The 17,795-nt window shown below is 35.5% G+C and overlaps 1 protein-coding gene across 8 annotated transcripts in view; it reads right to left on the reverse strand.

The window, feature by feature from the left end:
- Window positions 1-17,795, reverse strand: part of LOC131524278 (spectrin beta chain, non-erythrocytic 4-like) — an 87,232-nt gene that overhangs the window by 13,525 nt on the left and 55,912 nt on the right. For all 8 annotated transcript variants that reach the window (XM_058751248.1, XM_058751246.1, XM_058751249.1 and 5 more), the window contains 6 exons: window positions 15,885-16,031; window positions 3,639-3,902; window positions 1,660-1,884; window positions 1,488-1,577; window positions 1,139-1,417; window positions 85-215 (listed from right to left, as the gene is read on the reverse strand). In XM_058751248.1, the coding sequence (XP_058607231.1) occupies window positions 85-215; window positions 1,139-1,417; window positions 1,488-1,577; window positions 1,660-1,884; window positions 3,639-3,902; window positions 15,885-16,031 (1,136 nt within the window). The remainder of the gene's footprint in view (window positions 1-84; window positions 216-1,138; window positions 1,418-1,487; window positions 1,578-1,659; window positions 1,885-3,638; window positions 3,903-15,884; window positions 16,032-17,795) is intronic.

Genomic DNA, 17,795 nt, shown 5'->3' on the forward strand with positions numbered 1-17,795 from the left:
GCACAAAAGTGAAACTAGATAAGCCAAAAGATTGTTGTGTGTTTGTATGTTTGATCGGGTCAGCGAGTACTGCTGCACATTTACCAGTCTGGATGTCCGAGCTCCAGCAGCTGTCTGCACTGCTGAGAAAGCATCCCGATGGTCTCGGCATAGTCCTCTATGGTCTGCTCTAGAGCCAGCTGTTTCTTCAGCAGCTGCAGAGTACTGGCTTCATCCTTAAGCGAGAGAGGACACAGATCAGATACACATTGCTCCAGTGTCGTCATCTATTTATAACATCACAGCATCCCAGAAAACTTCCTAGGTATCCTTGCCTGAAAGTAAAGTTCTTAAAAACGTGCATTAAAAACATTTTTGGTCCAAAATGGTTCAACAATTTCCCTGGCCCCAGCAAAAAAAACAATAATTTTTTTTAAAATTATGATTTATTATTTATTTATAAACAATATTTATAATTAAATATGAATTATTATAATTACTGTTACAACCTTTTACTTTTTTTTTAATGCATTTCTGCATTTCTCTGCTCTAGCCTGTTTCCTAGTCTAGCTTTCAATAAACCTAGCATTGTATTCTACACATAGTATATTTATAATGAAATATTATTAGAATTTATTAATTATTAATGATTTAATTACATTATGACAATTATTACAATGAATTATTTTTGCAACACTTATTTTATTTACAACTTTTATTTTTGCACATTTTTTTGCTCTAACTTGTTTCCTAATTTTTCGAAACAAATGAACAATTTCCATTGAAAATCTGGAATATGAGGGTGCAAAAAAAATCAAAATATTGAGAAAATCGCCTTTAAAGTTGTCCAAATGAAGTTCTCAGCAATGCATATTACTAATCAAAAATTAAGTTTTGACATATTTACGGTAAGAAATGTACAAAATATCTTCATGGAACATGATCTTTACTTAATATCCTAATGATTTTTGGCATAAAAGAAAAAATGTGTGTGTATACTGTATAAATATATATGAGCCAGAAAGCTAACGTTTTGTTGATTAGAGTTATTTATTTGATACTATTTTATTTAAACAATATTTTACCCAATACCTATCACCCCAGTATGGCTGTTTGGTGTTTCCCGCCCCCACACGACCCGTCCGTTCTCTTCTCCTACCTTTCCCGTCTCCTCATTCATCATGTGCAGTTCCTGCTCGCTGAGCCAGGCCTCCACCTCTCCCGCATCAAAGTAGTACTGCTGCGCCTGGTACATGACATCCAGCCGGAGCTGCCGGTGCTCGGTCTCGGTCCACAGCACCTCCCACAGCTGATGGAGCTGCTCCATGCCGGCCCTGATGCTGTCTGCCTCAGGACTGCGGATGGACGCGATCACACCTGCTCTCTCCAGAACATCCTCCACACGTCCACGATGACCTTGAAGCTCTCTCTGCAGACTCTGAGAGGAGATGACCATGAGAAATCCATATTTCACGTTTCTGTTCAGTAGTTTTTTGATGCTGTCTTACTTGATTCTTCTTCATGAGTTGCTGTACAGCTTGTAAACTTGTGCCATGTTCCTGAGAAGTGGCCATTGGAAGACGCTCTTGCATCCACAACTGCGGACAAACACATTCGCAACATGTTGCACATTTCAAAATGTATTGAAGCTAATAGTTATAATGAGGTTGCTAGACTCACAATTTCGTCTTCAAGGTCACGGCCCACTTGGTGCACTTCTTTAGAGGCCAGCAGGATTCGACGTCTCTCTTTCAGAGGCTCAATCAGTCGTACAATTCGCGTTTCCACCCCGGCTTGTCTCTCGCACACCTTTTCCATCACCTGCCCCTGCTGAGGGATGGAGGCCGCCTGCGCCTGCAGCTCTCCAACCTCTTTATACCACTCCTCCATATGACACTCCATCGTCTGTTAGAGGTGAAGGTGGAGTGAACACGATGAATGAGCAAAAGAACATCAATGAAGAGATCGTTTGAAGTGTAGAACAGGAAAGACGGACAGGAGAACGAGGTGGATGTCAACGAGAGAAGGTTGGAGAAATACACAGTTCAGCACAGTGGAGCACAGTTAAAAATGTTGACAGTATAGATAGTGGGAAAGAGGAGAGGAAGAACACCAGAAAAACCAAAGGAGACAGGAAGTGAGTTATGACATCATCATAAACCTTTCAAACTTCCAAAGAAAACGCTCATTAAGGTCAAAATGTGCTTGGAAAAAGCTTAATTCCTCAAAAATGGCAAATTACACTAGGTATGGTAGCAAAGACCTACAATAAACATTCAAAAGTTTGGTGTCAGCTAGATTTTTAGAAAGAAATTCATACATTTATAAAGACATGATTAAAAAAAATATTTCTATTTCAAATAAATAATCTTGAGAATAAAGTATAACAGTTTAAAAAATATTTACTATTGATAATAATAATAAATGTTTCTTTAGCAGCATGTTATTAATGATTTCTGATCATGTGAGACTGAAGACTAATGATGCTCAAAATTCAGCTTTGATCACATTAAATGATATAAAAAATAAATACAAGTTAATAAAATAATACATTTTAAAATACATTAAAATAGAAAACAGCTATTTTAAATTGCAATAATATTTTGGATCAAATTAATGCAACCCAAACTTTTGAATGGTTAGTGTAAAGAAAGATCCACGTGCCGCCCGTAACCCATTCGGGTCAGATGTTACATAAATTACGACAGTGAAGTGAACCAGAGTAAATGACCAATCCAAACTCATATATCAAGGGCTACAGTAATTACAGTAATGGGATTCAAACCGGTGACCCATTATTACAAATACACCTTCTGAAATGAGACGCAGCAATTCATTGACTTAAACACAGTTAACGTCAAACTAAAAGAGACTTCATGTACTGCATTATTATTACTACTATTACAAAAAATGCAAATGAACCTTAAAAAGTATCTAGAATCAGAATTACTACTTGAAATGTTTAATTTTGACTGGCATACCTCCAGTAAACGGAGAGACAGAGAGCTAACATTAAAAAAAATAATAATAATAATTGTTTTAGAGAGCCTACATTTTTAGTTACAGTAAATGCTACTGAAGACAAAATGTTTGAAATATGCTGATGTATAAAAGGACAGGAAATATAACACAATAAAAACCACACACTCCCATACACACACACAGGCGCTTCATAGGACTGGTCACTCTGCATTGACCGCTACCTATGATATGCACATATGAAATCTATTCTGGTGAAGTAAAAGCAAATTGAAGAAAGAGAGAGGGCATGTGCAAATCAAGAAAGCGAAATGAAGATGCTACAATACCGCTGATGGTGATGAGGGTGGAGTGACGTGGGGACAGAGCTGAAACTGAACTCAGATCAGCTGAGAGCCATGGCATGCTGTCAGAGAGGAGAGCCACACCAGCGACATGAATTACACTCATACGGTGGACAGTGATGAGGCTCATATTACCAGTAAATGCAGCAGTGGAAAAGAAAATAAAAGTCTTCAGCACAGGAAAGAAATAAAGAGCAAATTAAGGCACGTTGGAAACCAGCAATCTGACAGATCAAAAATAAAAGCAAGATCTGGAGGAAACGTCATCTTGACGCACAAAGCGTTTCTAAACTGAAAGCTGCTGATACATGTGTCTGTGAAATAAGAGTAAAAGACCTGTAGTTTCTTCAGCTGCTTGTTGACAGTGGTCAGGTCCTGGCCGTAGTCCACGTGTGCCAGCTGTCCCTCAAGCTGCTCGAGTCGCTGGTCCAGGTTGGAGTAGCTCTGTACCAGCAGGTCGGCCCGGTTGGCTTCAAACAGCTGCCGGGCTTTGGCTTGTGTGGTGCTCTCCAGATCCTGCCAGCACTCACGGATCTCCTCCAGCTTCTTCTTCACCAGCGCGCTCAGCTCTGGCTTCTCCTGCATTAACCGCTGGCCCTCCTGAGAAAACCCATGACACACAGAGAAAACCATCAGCACTCAAAGGTGAAAACTGTAATTTCTCTTCCTCTAGTGGCACACAATGGAACTGCAAAAATAAATGAGAGCTTCCAGATAGGATTCCCAAACACTGCTGTAAAGAAATACATGCAAAAGTGCACTTTAGCATATTATAAGTTGAATATGTTTTCAGATCCTTATTTGCATGTTATTTATAATTAAATTATTATAATTATAGTTTAAATGTATATTAAATGTAACCTAAATATTACAACTTTATATGTAATTTCATAGTTGAAGTAATTATAAAACTTGAATGGCACGTATTTAAACATATTTGTAATCACACATTTCTAATGATAAAGTTGCAATTTAGGACATTTTAAATATATTATCTTTAAATGTAATATTGAATAACACACTACACTTAAAATTACTTTACATATGCTTTACTATGTTGTTCAACAAAAAATAAGTGTATATATATATATATATATATATATTAAAGAATATTTATTTAACTTTTACGATTTGAAGTACACTATAAGTGCACATTCAATACAATTAAGTGCATTTCTTTTTCACAAGGGTGTAGTATTTTATATACACAGACACACACACACACACACATTTAAAAATTTGACTGTAAAATGAACTTGTGCGGTAAACAGGCTGAGTCATGACTCGAACTGAATCAATGAATCTTTTTTTAGCCAGTTCAATTAAACTGAAAGACTGGAATCACTTAAACGTATCAGACTTCCCAACACTAAACAAGCTCATAAAAGCCAACATGTTCCAATATGGAAACAACAATAGCACTGGCAGTCGTGACGCCAACATCCTCCATCTCTGCTTTTAGCACTAAAAGCAAAAAAAAAAAAAAATACACTGGCCAAATCTGATGAACTAGTCATTATCAGCTCACAGCGATCATAGCTCGGTGTAACAGAGTGCTGAAGACTGTGATTCACACGAGTACAGTTGGCCGCGTCTGGACTCCAGCCTACCTAAAAGAAAACTGCACCTGCGTCACTTCAGATCAGCTCAGGACAGAGAAAGCTGATCTAACGATGAGAGCAGATGCTCCATCACAGACACACAGATTATAAAACTGCTAAAGTCTATTTGTTCCTCAGACACTCATCTGTGCCTCTACATTTAGATTAAAAAGTTAGAACTATATAAACAGTGCATAGTTTTAAAGCTATTAGCTACTATTACTACACTTGTGAAAAAAGCGCGCTTAATTGTACTGAAAGTGAACTTGTGGTGTACTTCAGATCTTTGACATACAAAGATCTTGACATAAAAGTTTCAATAGAAATTAATAGATATGTAAATTTATCATTAGCAATGTTTCACATTTGCATACTTAAAGGGATAGTTCACCCAAAAATGAAAATTCTGTCATTGATTACTCCCGCAACCCTCATTGCGTTCCAAACCCATAATACCTTCGTTCATCTTCAGAAACCAAATTTAGACATTTTTGATGAAATCCGAGAGCTTTCTGACCCTGACAGCAATGCAACAGAAATGTTGCCAGGACTTTGTTAAAATAGTCCATTTACGAAGCTATGAGAATACTTTCTGTGCGCAAAGAAAACAATAATAACGACTTTATTCAACAATTTTTACCCAGTGTGCATCATCAGCTGCAGGGCTTGTTTATGAGCAGAGGAATGCACATGCATGCGTCAAACATTTCAGTTGCATTGTTGTCTATGGAGGGTCAGAAAGCTGTCAGATTTCATCAAAAATATCTTAATTTGTGTTCCAAAGATGAATGAAGGTCTTATGGGTTTGGAACGACATGAGGGGGAGTACTTAATGACAGAATTTTTATTTTTGGGTGAACTAACACTTTAAGTACTGTATATATTTTAACAGTATATTATTTCCGTAATAAGTACTCTAAATGTGCTAAAGTGTACTTCTTTTTCACAAGGGTAGTGCTCAAATTGTTAGGGGTTTGATCCTAAATATTAAGAGTTGGCTTGTAACTCCCACCAATCAGAACGTGCTAGCAATTCCATAGCAATATTAAAAAAAAAAACAACTCATGTTTTTGGTGAACATTTTGTATTTGAATGCATTACAGACAGGTCTACAGAAGCTGGCACGAGCGCAGACTAAACTGGTACACCACACACACACACACACACAGCCCCTCCCCCCACCTGATCTCCACACAGAACACGGGGTCCCAAAACACACATGCACATACACACACATGCAGCATCCCTCCCCCAACACAGCCAACCATTATAATTCATCCTCTCTGTCAGGACTGGCTGAAGGGAAGGGGGTTGGTACAGCGATACAGCAGTGAACATGGAAATGATGCCCATGAGCGCAGGAATCAGACTGGCTGCTTCCCACACACTCACACACACACACACACACACACGCCGACAGCCAAACAGTGACATCACAGGCTATCTAAAGTATGTGAAAAAACAATGCTAGATGCATGTAGCTATGAAGTGAAAAAAAAAAAATAAAATGTGTAGGATTTTGTGGTAAATTTCAAATAATTACAAAGCAAGTAGTACATTGAATTAAACATGACATTTTGAAGTTGTACAATGTGAATGCAGCACAATTTTCTTTGTTTCATTTACAACTGATTGATAAATCTTTTTTTTTTTTTTTTTTTTGCAGTGCATGCACAGCATATGTTATCCAATTAAAGCATAATTACATAATATATTGAAAAATTAACCCTTTGACCTTTTTTAAACTCTGGGTTAATTGAGTTTAAACACTGGAATAAGCAATGTTTCACATTTATGAGTCCTGCTAAATGATGCTTATTTAATTAAATATTCATGCTTTTTAAATATATAAATGTGAGGTTAACACAGAATGATGACTATAATGGCCAAACACATGATTTAGCCCACACTGACATACATAGTTTCCACATTATTAGCGTCTCTCTGTGATGTTGCATATGTGCAATCTGATGGGAGTCTGTCCCAGTCGTGCATGTCACATTGCAGCAGCTGCCGCCAAGTCTTTTTTTTTTTTTTTTTGGATGTGAGAAGAAAGCTGGGAAATAGGACAAGTGATCTCTAAAGGTTACATTAGCTGTGTATTATAAATGGATATTTATTGCTCTGAATATGCCTGAAGATGAGATAAGAACACAGAGGCTGAGAAAGGGGGCGTTTACATGACACCGTTTTCAACTAAAAACTAAAACCTTTTCATGCATCTTGGCAGTTTCGTTTACATGACAACACCGTTTTGGGAGCCTGAAAACAAACGGGTTTTCAAAGTGCACATTTTTTTTAAAACAATACTGTTTTTAGTACATCATTGGTGTTTAAATGTACCCAAAGACATATGCTGTATGGATGAATCACATGTCCAGGCACATTTCACCCCAAAATCCATAGAAAAATATAGACAGAATCCATAAAAATTAGATAGCATTTGTGATCCTGGAACACAAAACCAGTCTTAAGTCGCTGGGGTATATTTGTAGCAATAGCCAAAAATACATTGTATGAGTCAGAATTATACATTTTTCTTTTATGCCAAAAATCATTAGAATATTAAGTAAAGATCATGTTCCATGAAGATATTTTGGAAATGTCCTACCGTAAATATATCAAAACTTAATTTTTGATTAGTAATATGCATTGCTAAGAACTTCATTTGGACAACTTTAAAGGCGATTTTCTTAATATTTTGATTTTTTTGCACCCTCAGATTTTCAAAAAGCTGTATCTCAGCCAAATATTGTCCCGATCCTAACAAACCATACATCAATGGGAACACTTATTTATCCAGCTTTCTGATCATGTATAAATCTCAATTTCCAAAAATTATGACTGGTTTTGACTTTAATTTCATGAGAATTAAGAATTCTCATTATTGAAAAGCATCCAAATGTTTTACTTTATCACCATTAATTTATATTATTCTTAAAGGGTTCTCATTACTTTAATACAGTAATACCTAAAAAAAAAAGTGTTAAAGATAATTTTTTTAAATTATGTTTAATGCCAGTACAGCATATAGCATGAAAAATGAATACCTAAAAATATATCTTTTTTTTTTTTTTTTAAATTACAGTGATTAATTGATTGATTGATTAATTTCATTGCCAATTTCTTTCTTTCTTTTTTTTTTTTAAGAAAAAAACTACTTCAATGAAACTACTTACCAAAGCTAATATCAGTACCTGTATCTAGTACTAATGGATTTGGGAAAGCAGCACCTGCATCATACTGGCATCTGTGGTTCAATGAAGAACCTTTAGCTGCCATGAAACCTTTCCACTGATCAAAAGCTTCTTTATAGCACAAAAAGGTTCTTTAGGTTTTTAAAATGTTCTTGACATTAAGACAAATGGTTCTTCCACATGTCATCGCCTGCTTTGGAAGCTTTATTTTGTGAGCTGGAGGACTGTAGTGGTTTGGGTGTGCAGTAGAGCGGCTTCACGCAGCAGAACTGGGCTAAACACAGTGCTGCGAGAGGCTTTACGTAACATCTCTCTCTCTCGATGACAGCCTCTCGTTCTCTTTGCCTCCTCAGGAATCTGGCCTGAGCTCCCAACATACACCGCGTGCGCTCACAGTCACATCGTTGACTTCAGCGTCGCCGTGCTGTGGCGATAACAAAACACTAAAGAGGGTACACTTGAGAGAAGGGTGGGTGTGGGAGGAATAAGATGGATAATCTGTGTCTGAGTGTGTAATGAGTCACAATGTAAGACTCTTGAAGTTTCATCAAAGCGATATTGTCTCGGTGATTTTGCGGCAAACTAAAATCAGATTATTGAAACGTCAGTAATTAATATGCAGGAGATCACACGCATGTGAACACACAAGGAACCAATGACACACAATACTGAACTGGTGAGGTACCATATTGCTCTGGGAATTAGTTTCCCCAGGCCCAGCTGTTAGCACGATTCCCAAAGGCGCAAAACGTAATAAATACCCTCCAGGAAACATTGTTTTGGCAGGAGATATTACGCTAATATTAAAAAAGGATGAAAACAATCATTTAAGGACAATTGTAAGAAATGGAGAAGGATTAATTGACGATGGATTAAAAACTTATGAGGGGCCAAGAAAAACTATTTGGATAACACTTTATTTTAAAGTGATGTTGTTACACATTATATGCACTTACTATAGTAACAGTAATTTATGCATAATTACAAGCAACTAATCCTACACCAAACCCTAATCCTAACCTTATAGTAAGTGCCTATAGTAACACTCTTAAAAACAAAGGTGCGATGCCATAGAAGTTTCATTTTAATTTTAGCTTCTGATAGTTACAATTTTCAATTATAGTATTTTTTGCTGCTTTAGCCCTAGTTATACATATTATCACATAAAAATGTGTACGTTATTTTATTTATTTAATTTTTGGGTGCTGTAAGAGGAAATAATTTATCAATACATATTGACATCTTTGTAAGTTACTTACATGGAAGTATTTGTGACCCTGGACCACAAAACCAGTCTTAAGTCGCTGGGGTATATTTGTAGCAATAGCCAAAAATACACTGTATGGGTCAAAATTATTGATTTTTCTTTTATGCCAAAAATCATTAGGATATTAAGTAAAGAGCATGTTCCATGAAGATATTTTGTAAATTTCTTACTGTAAATGTATCAAAACTTAATTTTTGATTAGTGATATGCATTGCCAAGAACTACATTTGGACAACTTTAAAGGCGATTTTCTCAATATTTAGATTTTTTTGCACCCTCAGATTCCAGATTTTCAAATAGCTGCATCTCAGCCAAATATTGTCCGATCCTAACAAACCATACATCAATGGAAAGCTTATTTATTCAGATGATGTATACATCTCAATTTTGAAAAATTGACACTTAAGACTGGTTTTGTCGTCCAGGGTCAAATTTGACACAGAAGGACAACAACATATATTGGTATGCATGTTTATATTATAAAACAAACAAACAAAGAAAAGAATGTCTAAAATGTCCATGAAAATCATATCCAAATATTGTCCCTGAAAAGGTCAAACGGAAAAGGTCATTTCTGGAAATATATGGGTTGAAGTCAAGACGTCCCATTTTGGTGACCGCATCAAATTAAATTGACAAAAGTTATTTTATATACACAGAAATCATACTAAATGCAAGTACACTGAAAAGTAAGTGGTAAGTGGTTGCAAACAATTTATTTTACCTATATTTAAATAAAAAAAAATAAAAAAAAATGTTAAAAGTTAGTCAACTAAATTTGTTTATTTAAATTTAAATTCAATGAATAATTTTTTTCAGTGTATAGTGTCTACTTTAATGTTTCAAAAACATTTTTGAAAATAAAATTGTTCCATTGTCATTCAGTGTAACAGATATATTTTTTATTAAGAATAAGTGATCGTACTAAATTTTATTATATTTTAAATTATTATAAACTTCTTGCTGACAAATGGGTAAAACATAGTGGTAAGATTTAAAATGACAATTAATTAGTTTCTGGCGGCTGCACTGATCCTTAAACAAAGTCTATTAATGTGTAATGATTCTAGTTATAAATATGGCGTACAGGATTTTTAAATATATATATATGTATACAAACCATTGTTAGACAATTACTTTTTTTCCTGTAAATCATGGTAAAAATGTATGAAAGTCATTATTTGATCAGAAAAAGTACAAATTAAACAGGACACATTCTGATGTTAAAAAACAACGACAACAGCAAAAAATGTAAATAAAAATGTTTTTTTGACCCATTTATACAGTATATGCTCAATATAAGAGACAAGAAAACAAGAGACAGCAAAGAAAGCATGGAGGAGAAGTGTGTAAAGAGAGATACAGATCACATTCACAAATCTTCCCTCAGGCTTTAAAACAAAGCAGTCCAGGTAATTGTGTGGTGTTAATTGAACATGCTTGCTAGATAAATCTCAATTACATAATGAGACCGTTTAATTATCTTCTGTGATAAACATGCCATTTTATGTTAATTATTATTTTTTTTTTTTAAATAAGCATCATTATTGCAATATCACTTTATATATTTATTTTGCTTTTAAAGAACCATTTCAGTATTAATGTTTTCTGGGTCACACTTTACAGTAAGGTTCTATTAGTTAACTGCATTAGATAAGATGAATTAAGTAAGGGATAATCAACGGCTAGCTGTGCATTAAACGATTTGAATGCATGACGTGGAGGCGAAGAACCCCCTGACGCGCAGCGGAGGGTGGTTGCCGCCGCAGTGCATTCAAATCATTTAATGCACAGCTAGCCGTTGATTATCCCGTTTATGCCATGGTCATTTACCAGCATTCACATATTAAAGATGTTAATAATATTTGCCCGAAACGATAAAAATGACGGTTATTTTCGTCTGTATTACTATTCAACTGTAACTGTATGTTACTATGGTTACCAATGTTTATAGGAAGCGCATTAATATAGAATTATATACCTGTGCAGTTAAACGAATTTAATCAACACCTGCCAGCCAATCAGAATCGAGTATTCAGACAGACCATGGCATAACAATAAACAATACTTCTAAAACATTCATTAATATCACTGTTACATTATATATACATATATAGCATAGAAATGCATAAAACAAAATAAAAAGTGTTAGTTTTGTTTTCTGGCATTTATATGCCACCACCGCACCTAAACCAAATCATGCATATCATTATTCCGGTTCATACTGACCTGGAAGTGCATCTCATCACTTCCTGTGAGCTACATACATGGATGTGTGAAGAGGAGGCAGCACAAATGACCTTCACACATGGGAGATCTGGGGATGGGGGGGTGAGGAGACGGTTACCTAGCAACAGATACATTCTCCCTCCCTCCCTCCCTCCCTCCCTTCCCTTCACTTGATTTGGCATGCCTGCTCCATCTGACAGCTGCTGGGTTAGTGACATTGGAGCAGAACTAGTCAAAACAGCATGTTGTAATTATAACGCATGTGTCCATTGCAAGGGTGAGGTGCTGCATAACGCTGTTTACTGGAGAATACAGATTAATGAACAGAAGCTCTTATTATATGAGCATATAAAGAATATACTGCTGCATATCAATGTTATTCCATAACAATGTTATTATGTTTTGACGAATTGGTGGCTAATTTGAATGAATCTGTATGATCGGATTAATTTGTTTTTGTACGATCTGCTGGCGGCCCAGTGGCAGTTATATCTAGTTATGTTCACTCAATACCATCAACTCAAACTAAAATCAAATATGAAATGAACTGCAGATAATGGAAACTCAACCAAAGTGACTTCTCTAAGTATCAACATGACTGACCACCAAACTCCACCAAATTCATGAGGACAGACCACTGCATAATAGATGTTTCGTTTTCATTATAATACACGATATTAGAGAAAGCAGGCATAATTGTAACACTCAATAAATGTAACCCTTAAAAATGGCCAAAAATGCTTAAATTCCTGACAAACTGTATTTTGTATATGGGCGTTTCTTCAACTAGGGGCACTTTTAGCCTTGTGAAGTTGAATAAAAAAAACTTGTTCAAAAGTCACGTAACACAGTCTCATAAGTTTCAATAATTTGTCTAGTTTTAAGGTCATTAAGAGGACAAACTTAGATTACAAGAGAAATTGTTAATATTTTACATTTTTCCGACCTGCAATGAACAAATGTCATTTCCACCACATCTCAATATACAGCTGTTATTTAAATATAGAATAACTTATGCCACTCAAGAATTGTCTAAGATAATTTTTGTAACTAGTTTTACCAGCAGAGATATTTATTAGAAAAAGTCTTAAACTCATCACACTCATTAAACTCAATTCACAAAGTTATTATACATATCAATTATACTTTGTAACCATAAATGTCATTTCCACCACAGAGGCAGTGTGGTGGAAATGACATTTCTGTAGTTTTTTGTGAAAAAATGGAAGATAGCTTCACTGATTAGCTTTGAATTAATACTTAGCATTTCATTTATGCAAAATACTCTTATTTAACTTAAGATTTTTAGCTTTTTAAAAACACCCTTGAAGGTACAGCATGTTTGGAAATGACATAGAATAAATATATTAACTGATCAAGCAATATTTACCTTGATTTCATATGTTGTTGATGAAAATTTAAATTTCCTCCATGTCCAACATGTGCTCTGATGTCACTGAACATTTCCATAGAAACCACCTAAACAATCTTTCACACAAACTTTTTAAAGGGACATTACAGTGTTGTGGTGGAAATGTCACCAATACTGTGCGACAGCTATATTTTGTATAAAAAGTAATATTGATAGTGGTCTCACATTAAATACTATAATGTATTTTAATTATTTTACTAGTGCTTAATTCAGGTACATTAATAGTTACCAGATAAGTCATATTTTTAAACTGCATTTTCATTGTTGAAGTTTAAAAGTCTGGGTGTGCGACAAGGAGAAAACAGTGATTTTGACACCTATAAGGAGGTTGAAAAGTATGAAAAAATCATAATAGAAAGGTAGTAAAACGTTTTTAAGGTGGTTTTATTGTTAGTTTGACAAAGAAAGAGGAATTTGTCCAAAATTATATGTATTTTTAAAAATTTGACCAAAGAACATAAAAGTGCACATAGTCTAAGAATCACCCATATATAGGGGTACATATAGAGTAGGTAAGCCATTTTTCTCTTAACCTAACAAACTAGGCATCATTTTTGACCACATATTTAGAAAGAGCCTGTCATAAGCAGCTGCATGTGATTGAGAGATGCGCATGAGCGAAGCCATTTTAATGCTAAAAACAGCTTGTAGCACGTCAAAGTACATTTTATGCATGGCAGATAAAATGAATTTTATATCAAGGCTAATTAATCCAATTGTATATTATACATGTTGGTGAATTGCCCATCTTTTTGGCTAAAGATCAGCGATGAATTATTAAACTAAGACACTATGACCAGAGCAAATACAAATTTTGACAAATTAACACTTCTGGTTTGCTGAACAGTAGGGCCAAGTACCTTTGGGGTTATAAAAAGAAAAAAAAAAACTGTCCAAACAAAAGATTGATTTGACCCTTGTGAGTACACCTGTGACCACTGTGAATGTGTAAAGCATTTATGTAGCAGGGACAGCAAGGCAAAGCTGTCCAAACGGGCCAAATTCAGCAGAAAATAAGAGCGTGGTACATGAATCCAGGTCGCTCTTATAAATATGTAGCCAACACAGTTCAGCATATTTCTATTCCTGGTAACTAGTTTAAGGTTATATGACAGAGAAATTAAATAGGCCCCAGCATTCAGCTGTCTATGGGAAGTACTAGGTCAAGAGAAATCTGCGCACACACACACACACACACACACACACACACACACATACACACACACACACCTAACATGCTATCACACACTATCAAGCATTTCCATTATATTCTTGATGATTATGCTGGTAATATCAAACAAACAGAATGTATAAACAACTTGAGTTTTGTGATTATTTTGTGTCATTTGTTTTGGTGTTGTCTCGGTAGGCCAGATATTAATAGCGACTTTAATTTAGGCTTCAGTTGCAAAAATAGGCATTAAAGGAATATTTCACTCAAAAATGAAAATTTGTTTAGTATACTAACTCTCAGGCCATCCAAGACGTAGATGAGTTTGTTTCTTCGTCGTAACAGATTTGAAGAAACACCTGATAAAAACATCACAATAATCCACACCACTTGGAATCACTTGAAAAAGCGTTATTATGGATTATGGACTCGTATTGTGGTCAAAAGCGATGGTTAAAAGTTAAAACGTCTTGATGGATTTGTTTCTTAAACACGCAGCTTTTCACTTCACAAGATGTTAACTGATGGACTGGAGTCGTGTGGATTATTGTGATGTTTTGATCAGCTGTTTGGACTCTCATTCTGACGGCACCCATTCACTGCAGAGCATCCATTGCTGAGAAAGTGAAGCAATGCTAAATATCTGTTTCCACAAAGAAACAAACTCATCTACACCTTGGATGGCAAATTTTCATTTTTGGGTGAACTAATCTTTAATAAATTCAAATCCTTTCCGTAGATCAGTTCAAACTCTGTATTTCAATGAATAAATTCTGATTTAACCAAGAAAATATACATATACTGTACATATATATAACATTTTAAAATGACTTTTTTTATTCACCGACCCTGTCACACACCCATATTATCTGTCCTGTCAGATTCACACACATATTCCTACTAATATGAGTAAATACGTCTGATTTGTTCCAGGTATCTCACACTTACTGACCCCAAAATACAGTTTACATTCACTGGTGTAGAAAATCTTGGCATATGCAGAATACATCAAACACACAACCTTGTCAAACCATACACAACAACAGTATTCAACAACAACATCTCTCATCCTCTCTTATTGCAGCTGACCACAGAATAAAATGTTTAATGGATTTTGCGAGATGCCTATGATCATTCTAGACGAGGAGGCTGAGGGCCTTGGCAGCTGAAGACAGTCCATTCAATCCAACAGCAATGTCAATAAAACAGTGTAACTGGCAGATTAAACGACATCAGTCTTTCAATCGGACATCAGTGTGCTACAAGCACCAGGGCTTTTTACATCTATCCAAAATTCACTTCAGAAACGCTTGATATTGTGCATAATCCATACAACCCCATAAATATGACTAACAATAATTACTAGCGAAACAATATAGAAAGTGTGTGTGCACCACTATATGTAAATGATACACTAAGTGGATATGCCCTTGTTAAATGCTATGTCATCTCTGATTACTGGCTCTGTTTCACGCGAGCCGTTGACTATAATGGAATATGAGTCAACGGAGAAAGACTTTCAGCTGAGTCGTGTTTTCATTTCAAGGTGCCTAACAGCATTTTTCAAGCTAAGTGAAGAATGGCACTGAGCATTTGCACACACTTAATTATCTGACAGAGAAAACCCTTTTATATTAACTACTATTAGCAAAGATAGTGAGCACAGCATAACCCTGAGAACTTACTTGCTCCATCTTGTCCAGCCACTCCTTATTCTGAGCAAGTTCTGCCATGAAGGTCTGGTGTTTCAGCCACTTCTTATGAAGCTTCTGAGTCTCGTCGCGGGAGGTGTCGCGAGCCATTAGCATCTTTTCTGCCACCCAATCTCCAATCTGTGAAACACACATCAACACACGCGTTAGGAATCACACTCAAAACTCATGTCAAAAAAAAAAGAAGATATAAGCAGACATAACTTGAATACACATCTTCTGTGATAAATGTTTTACATTTAATTTGAATAATATTTCATTATCATTATATTAGTATCAGGGTCTGTGTGGCATACCAACATGCATGTGCCATTTTTTCATGCATCAAGAATATCATAAAACAGAAATTTTTTTTAATGACTCTCTTTCAGAATTAAGAAGACTTTAAAATGCATAATATTTGCAAACAAATGTGTTTAAAAATTAGGCAAGGAAAAATGTTATTACTTTTTACTTTCACCACAATTTAGATTCAATAAATTAAATTTAATGCAATTTTTTATTTAATTAAAAAAAAAGTTTTGCTTGAAATTCCACATAAAATAAAATGAACATTACATTTCAAAGAACTTCATATATGTATTTTAACCTATATTTTTAAAAGATTTTTCTTACAATAGATCATATAAACAATTAACAGTAACATTTGTGATACACTACGTAGAGAATGCATATAGAAAACAACAAAACATTTACCATAGTAAAAGTATGTTTTACACTAAAGTATGTCACTAAAGATGATCAAAAACGACCCTTAGAAAGTTTCCAGTGTACAAACAAGTGATCCCAAACAAAATACCACTTTATCGTTCCTCTTCAAACAACAGTATATCATATATCTTTTATTATATTTTATAGTAGTTGTCAAGTAAATGCCGTGCTGTGACAGCAGTGTGACATGCATTACTTCATCAAAAACTATTTTAAACAACATCTTTCTCATTCTTTTGGAATTATTTATGTGTGATAAATATATAGTCAACTGCAGGACTATTTAATTGAACTGCAAAAAAATAAAAAAAATTTGATTAAAACAGTGAAAAACAGAAAATTGTGAACAGTACCTAAAATATACACTTCACATACAGTAACATCAAGAAATGCGTAAACATATTTCATGATGCAATATATAAAAATGGCAATATAATAATAGGAAGAAGTTGATGAGCATGTTATTTGTAAACTCATGGTTTATATACATATATTTTGAAATATTATTATAATTACCACCTGAATCAGTTTGTGAAGAATCTGTATCAGTCAAGTTCCCAAATCCACATGTTCACCTGCAGCCCAGGTGAGCAGCTAAACCCAGCGCTGGCCAGAACACACACGCAAGTACAGTCCAAAAACAAGACATGTGCGGACAACTCAGCGAGCGCTATTTTTGGACCAAACTAAACCCTTAAATGACTGTATAAAATCCAGAGCACACAAGAAGCAGTAGAAAACAAAGAAAATCCCCAAAAAGGTACAGGATATTAGCTGTCTGGAGCCCGAGTGGAGGCCCCACTGAGTTACAGCGAGGAGAGAAATGAGCCCAGTAGCGGTGATTATTGATGTACAAACACTAGCCACGGACGGACAGAGAGAGAGAGAGAGAGAGAGAGAGAGAGTGGGCGTTGGAGAGTGTCAAGAGGGAGGATGTGGGGAGCGTTTTTCCCTCCCCTCCTCAGAGCGATCCAGACACACTCCTCATCCCGTTTATGCAGCGTCTTGCATCTCAAACAAATCCATATTGTCTTCTTTCAGTCCGTGCTGCCTGTTTTCCTCTCCTCCTCCTGTTTTGTAATATAAGCTTGACTCAATACTGCGGTGCCTCTCCTGCCTGAGCTGAAAGACCCAGTTTCTCCCGCTGCAGCATCCACGATGAGAGAAAAGCAT

Source organism: Onychostoma macrolepis, chromosome 18 (genome assembly GCF_012432095.1).
Source record: "Onychostoma macrolepis isolate SWU-2019 chromosome 18, ASM1243209v1, whole genome shotgun sequence".
Taxonomy (NCBI): Eukaryota; Metazoa; Chordata; class Actinopteri; order Cypriniformes; family Cyprinidae; genus Onychostoma; species Onychostoma macrolepis.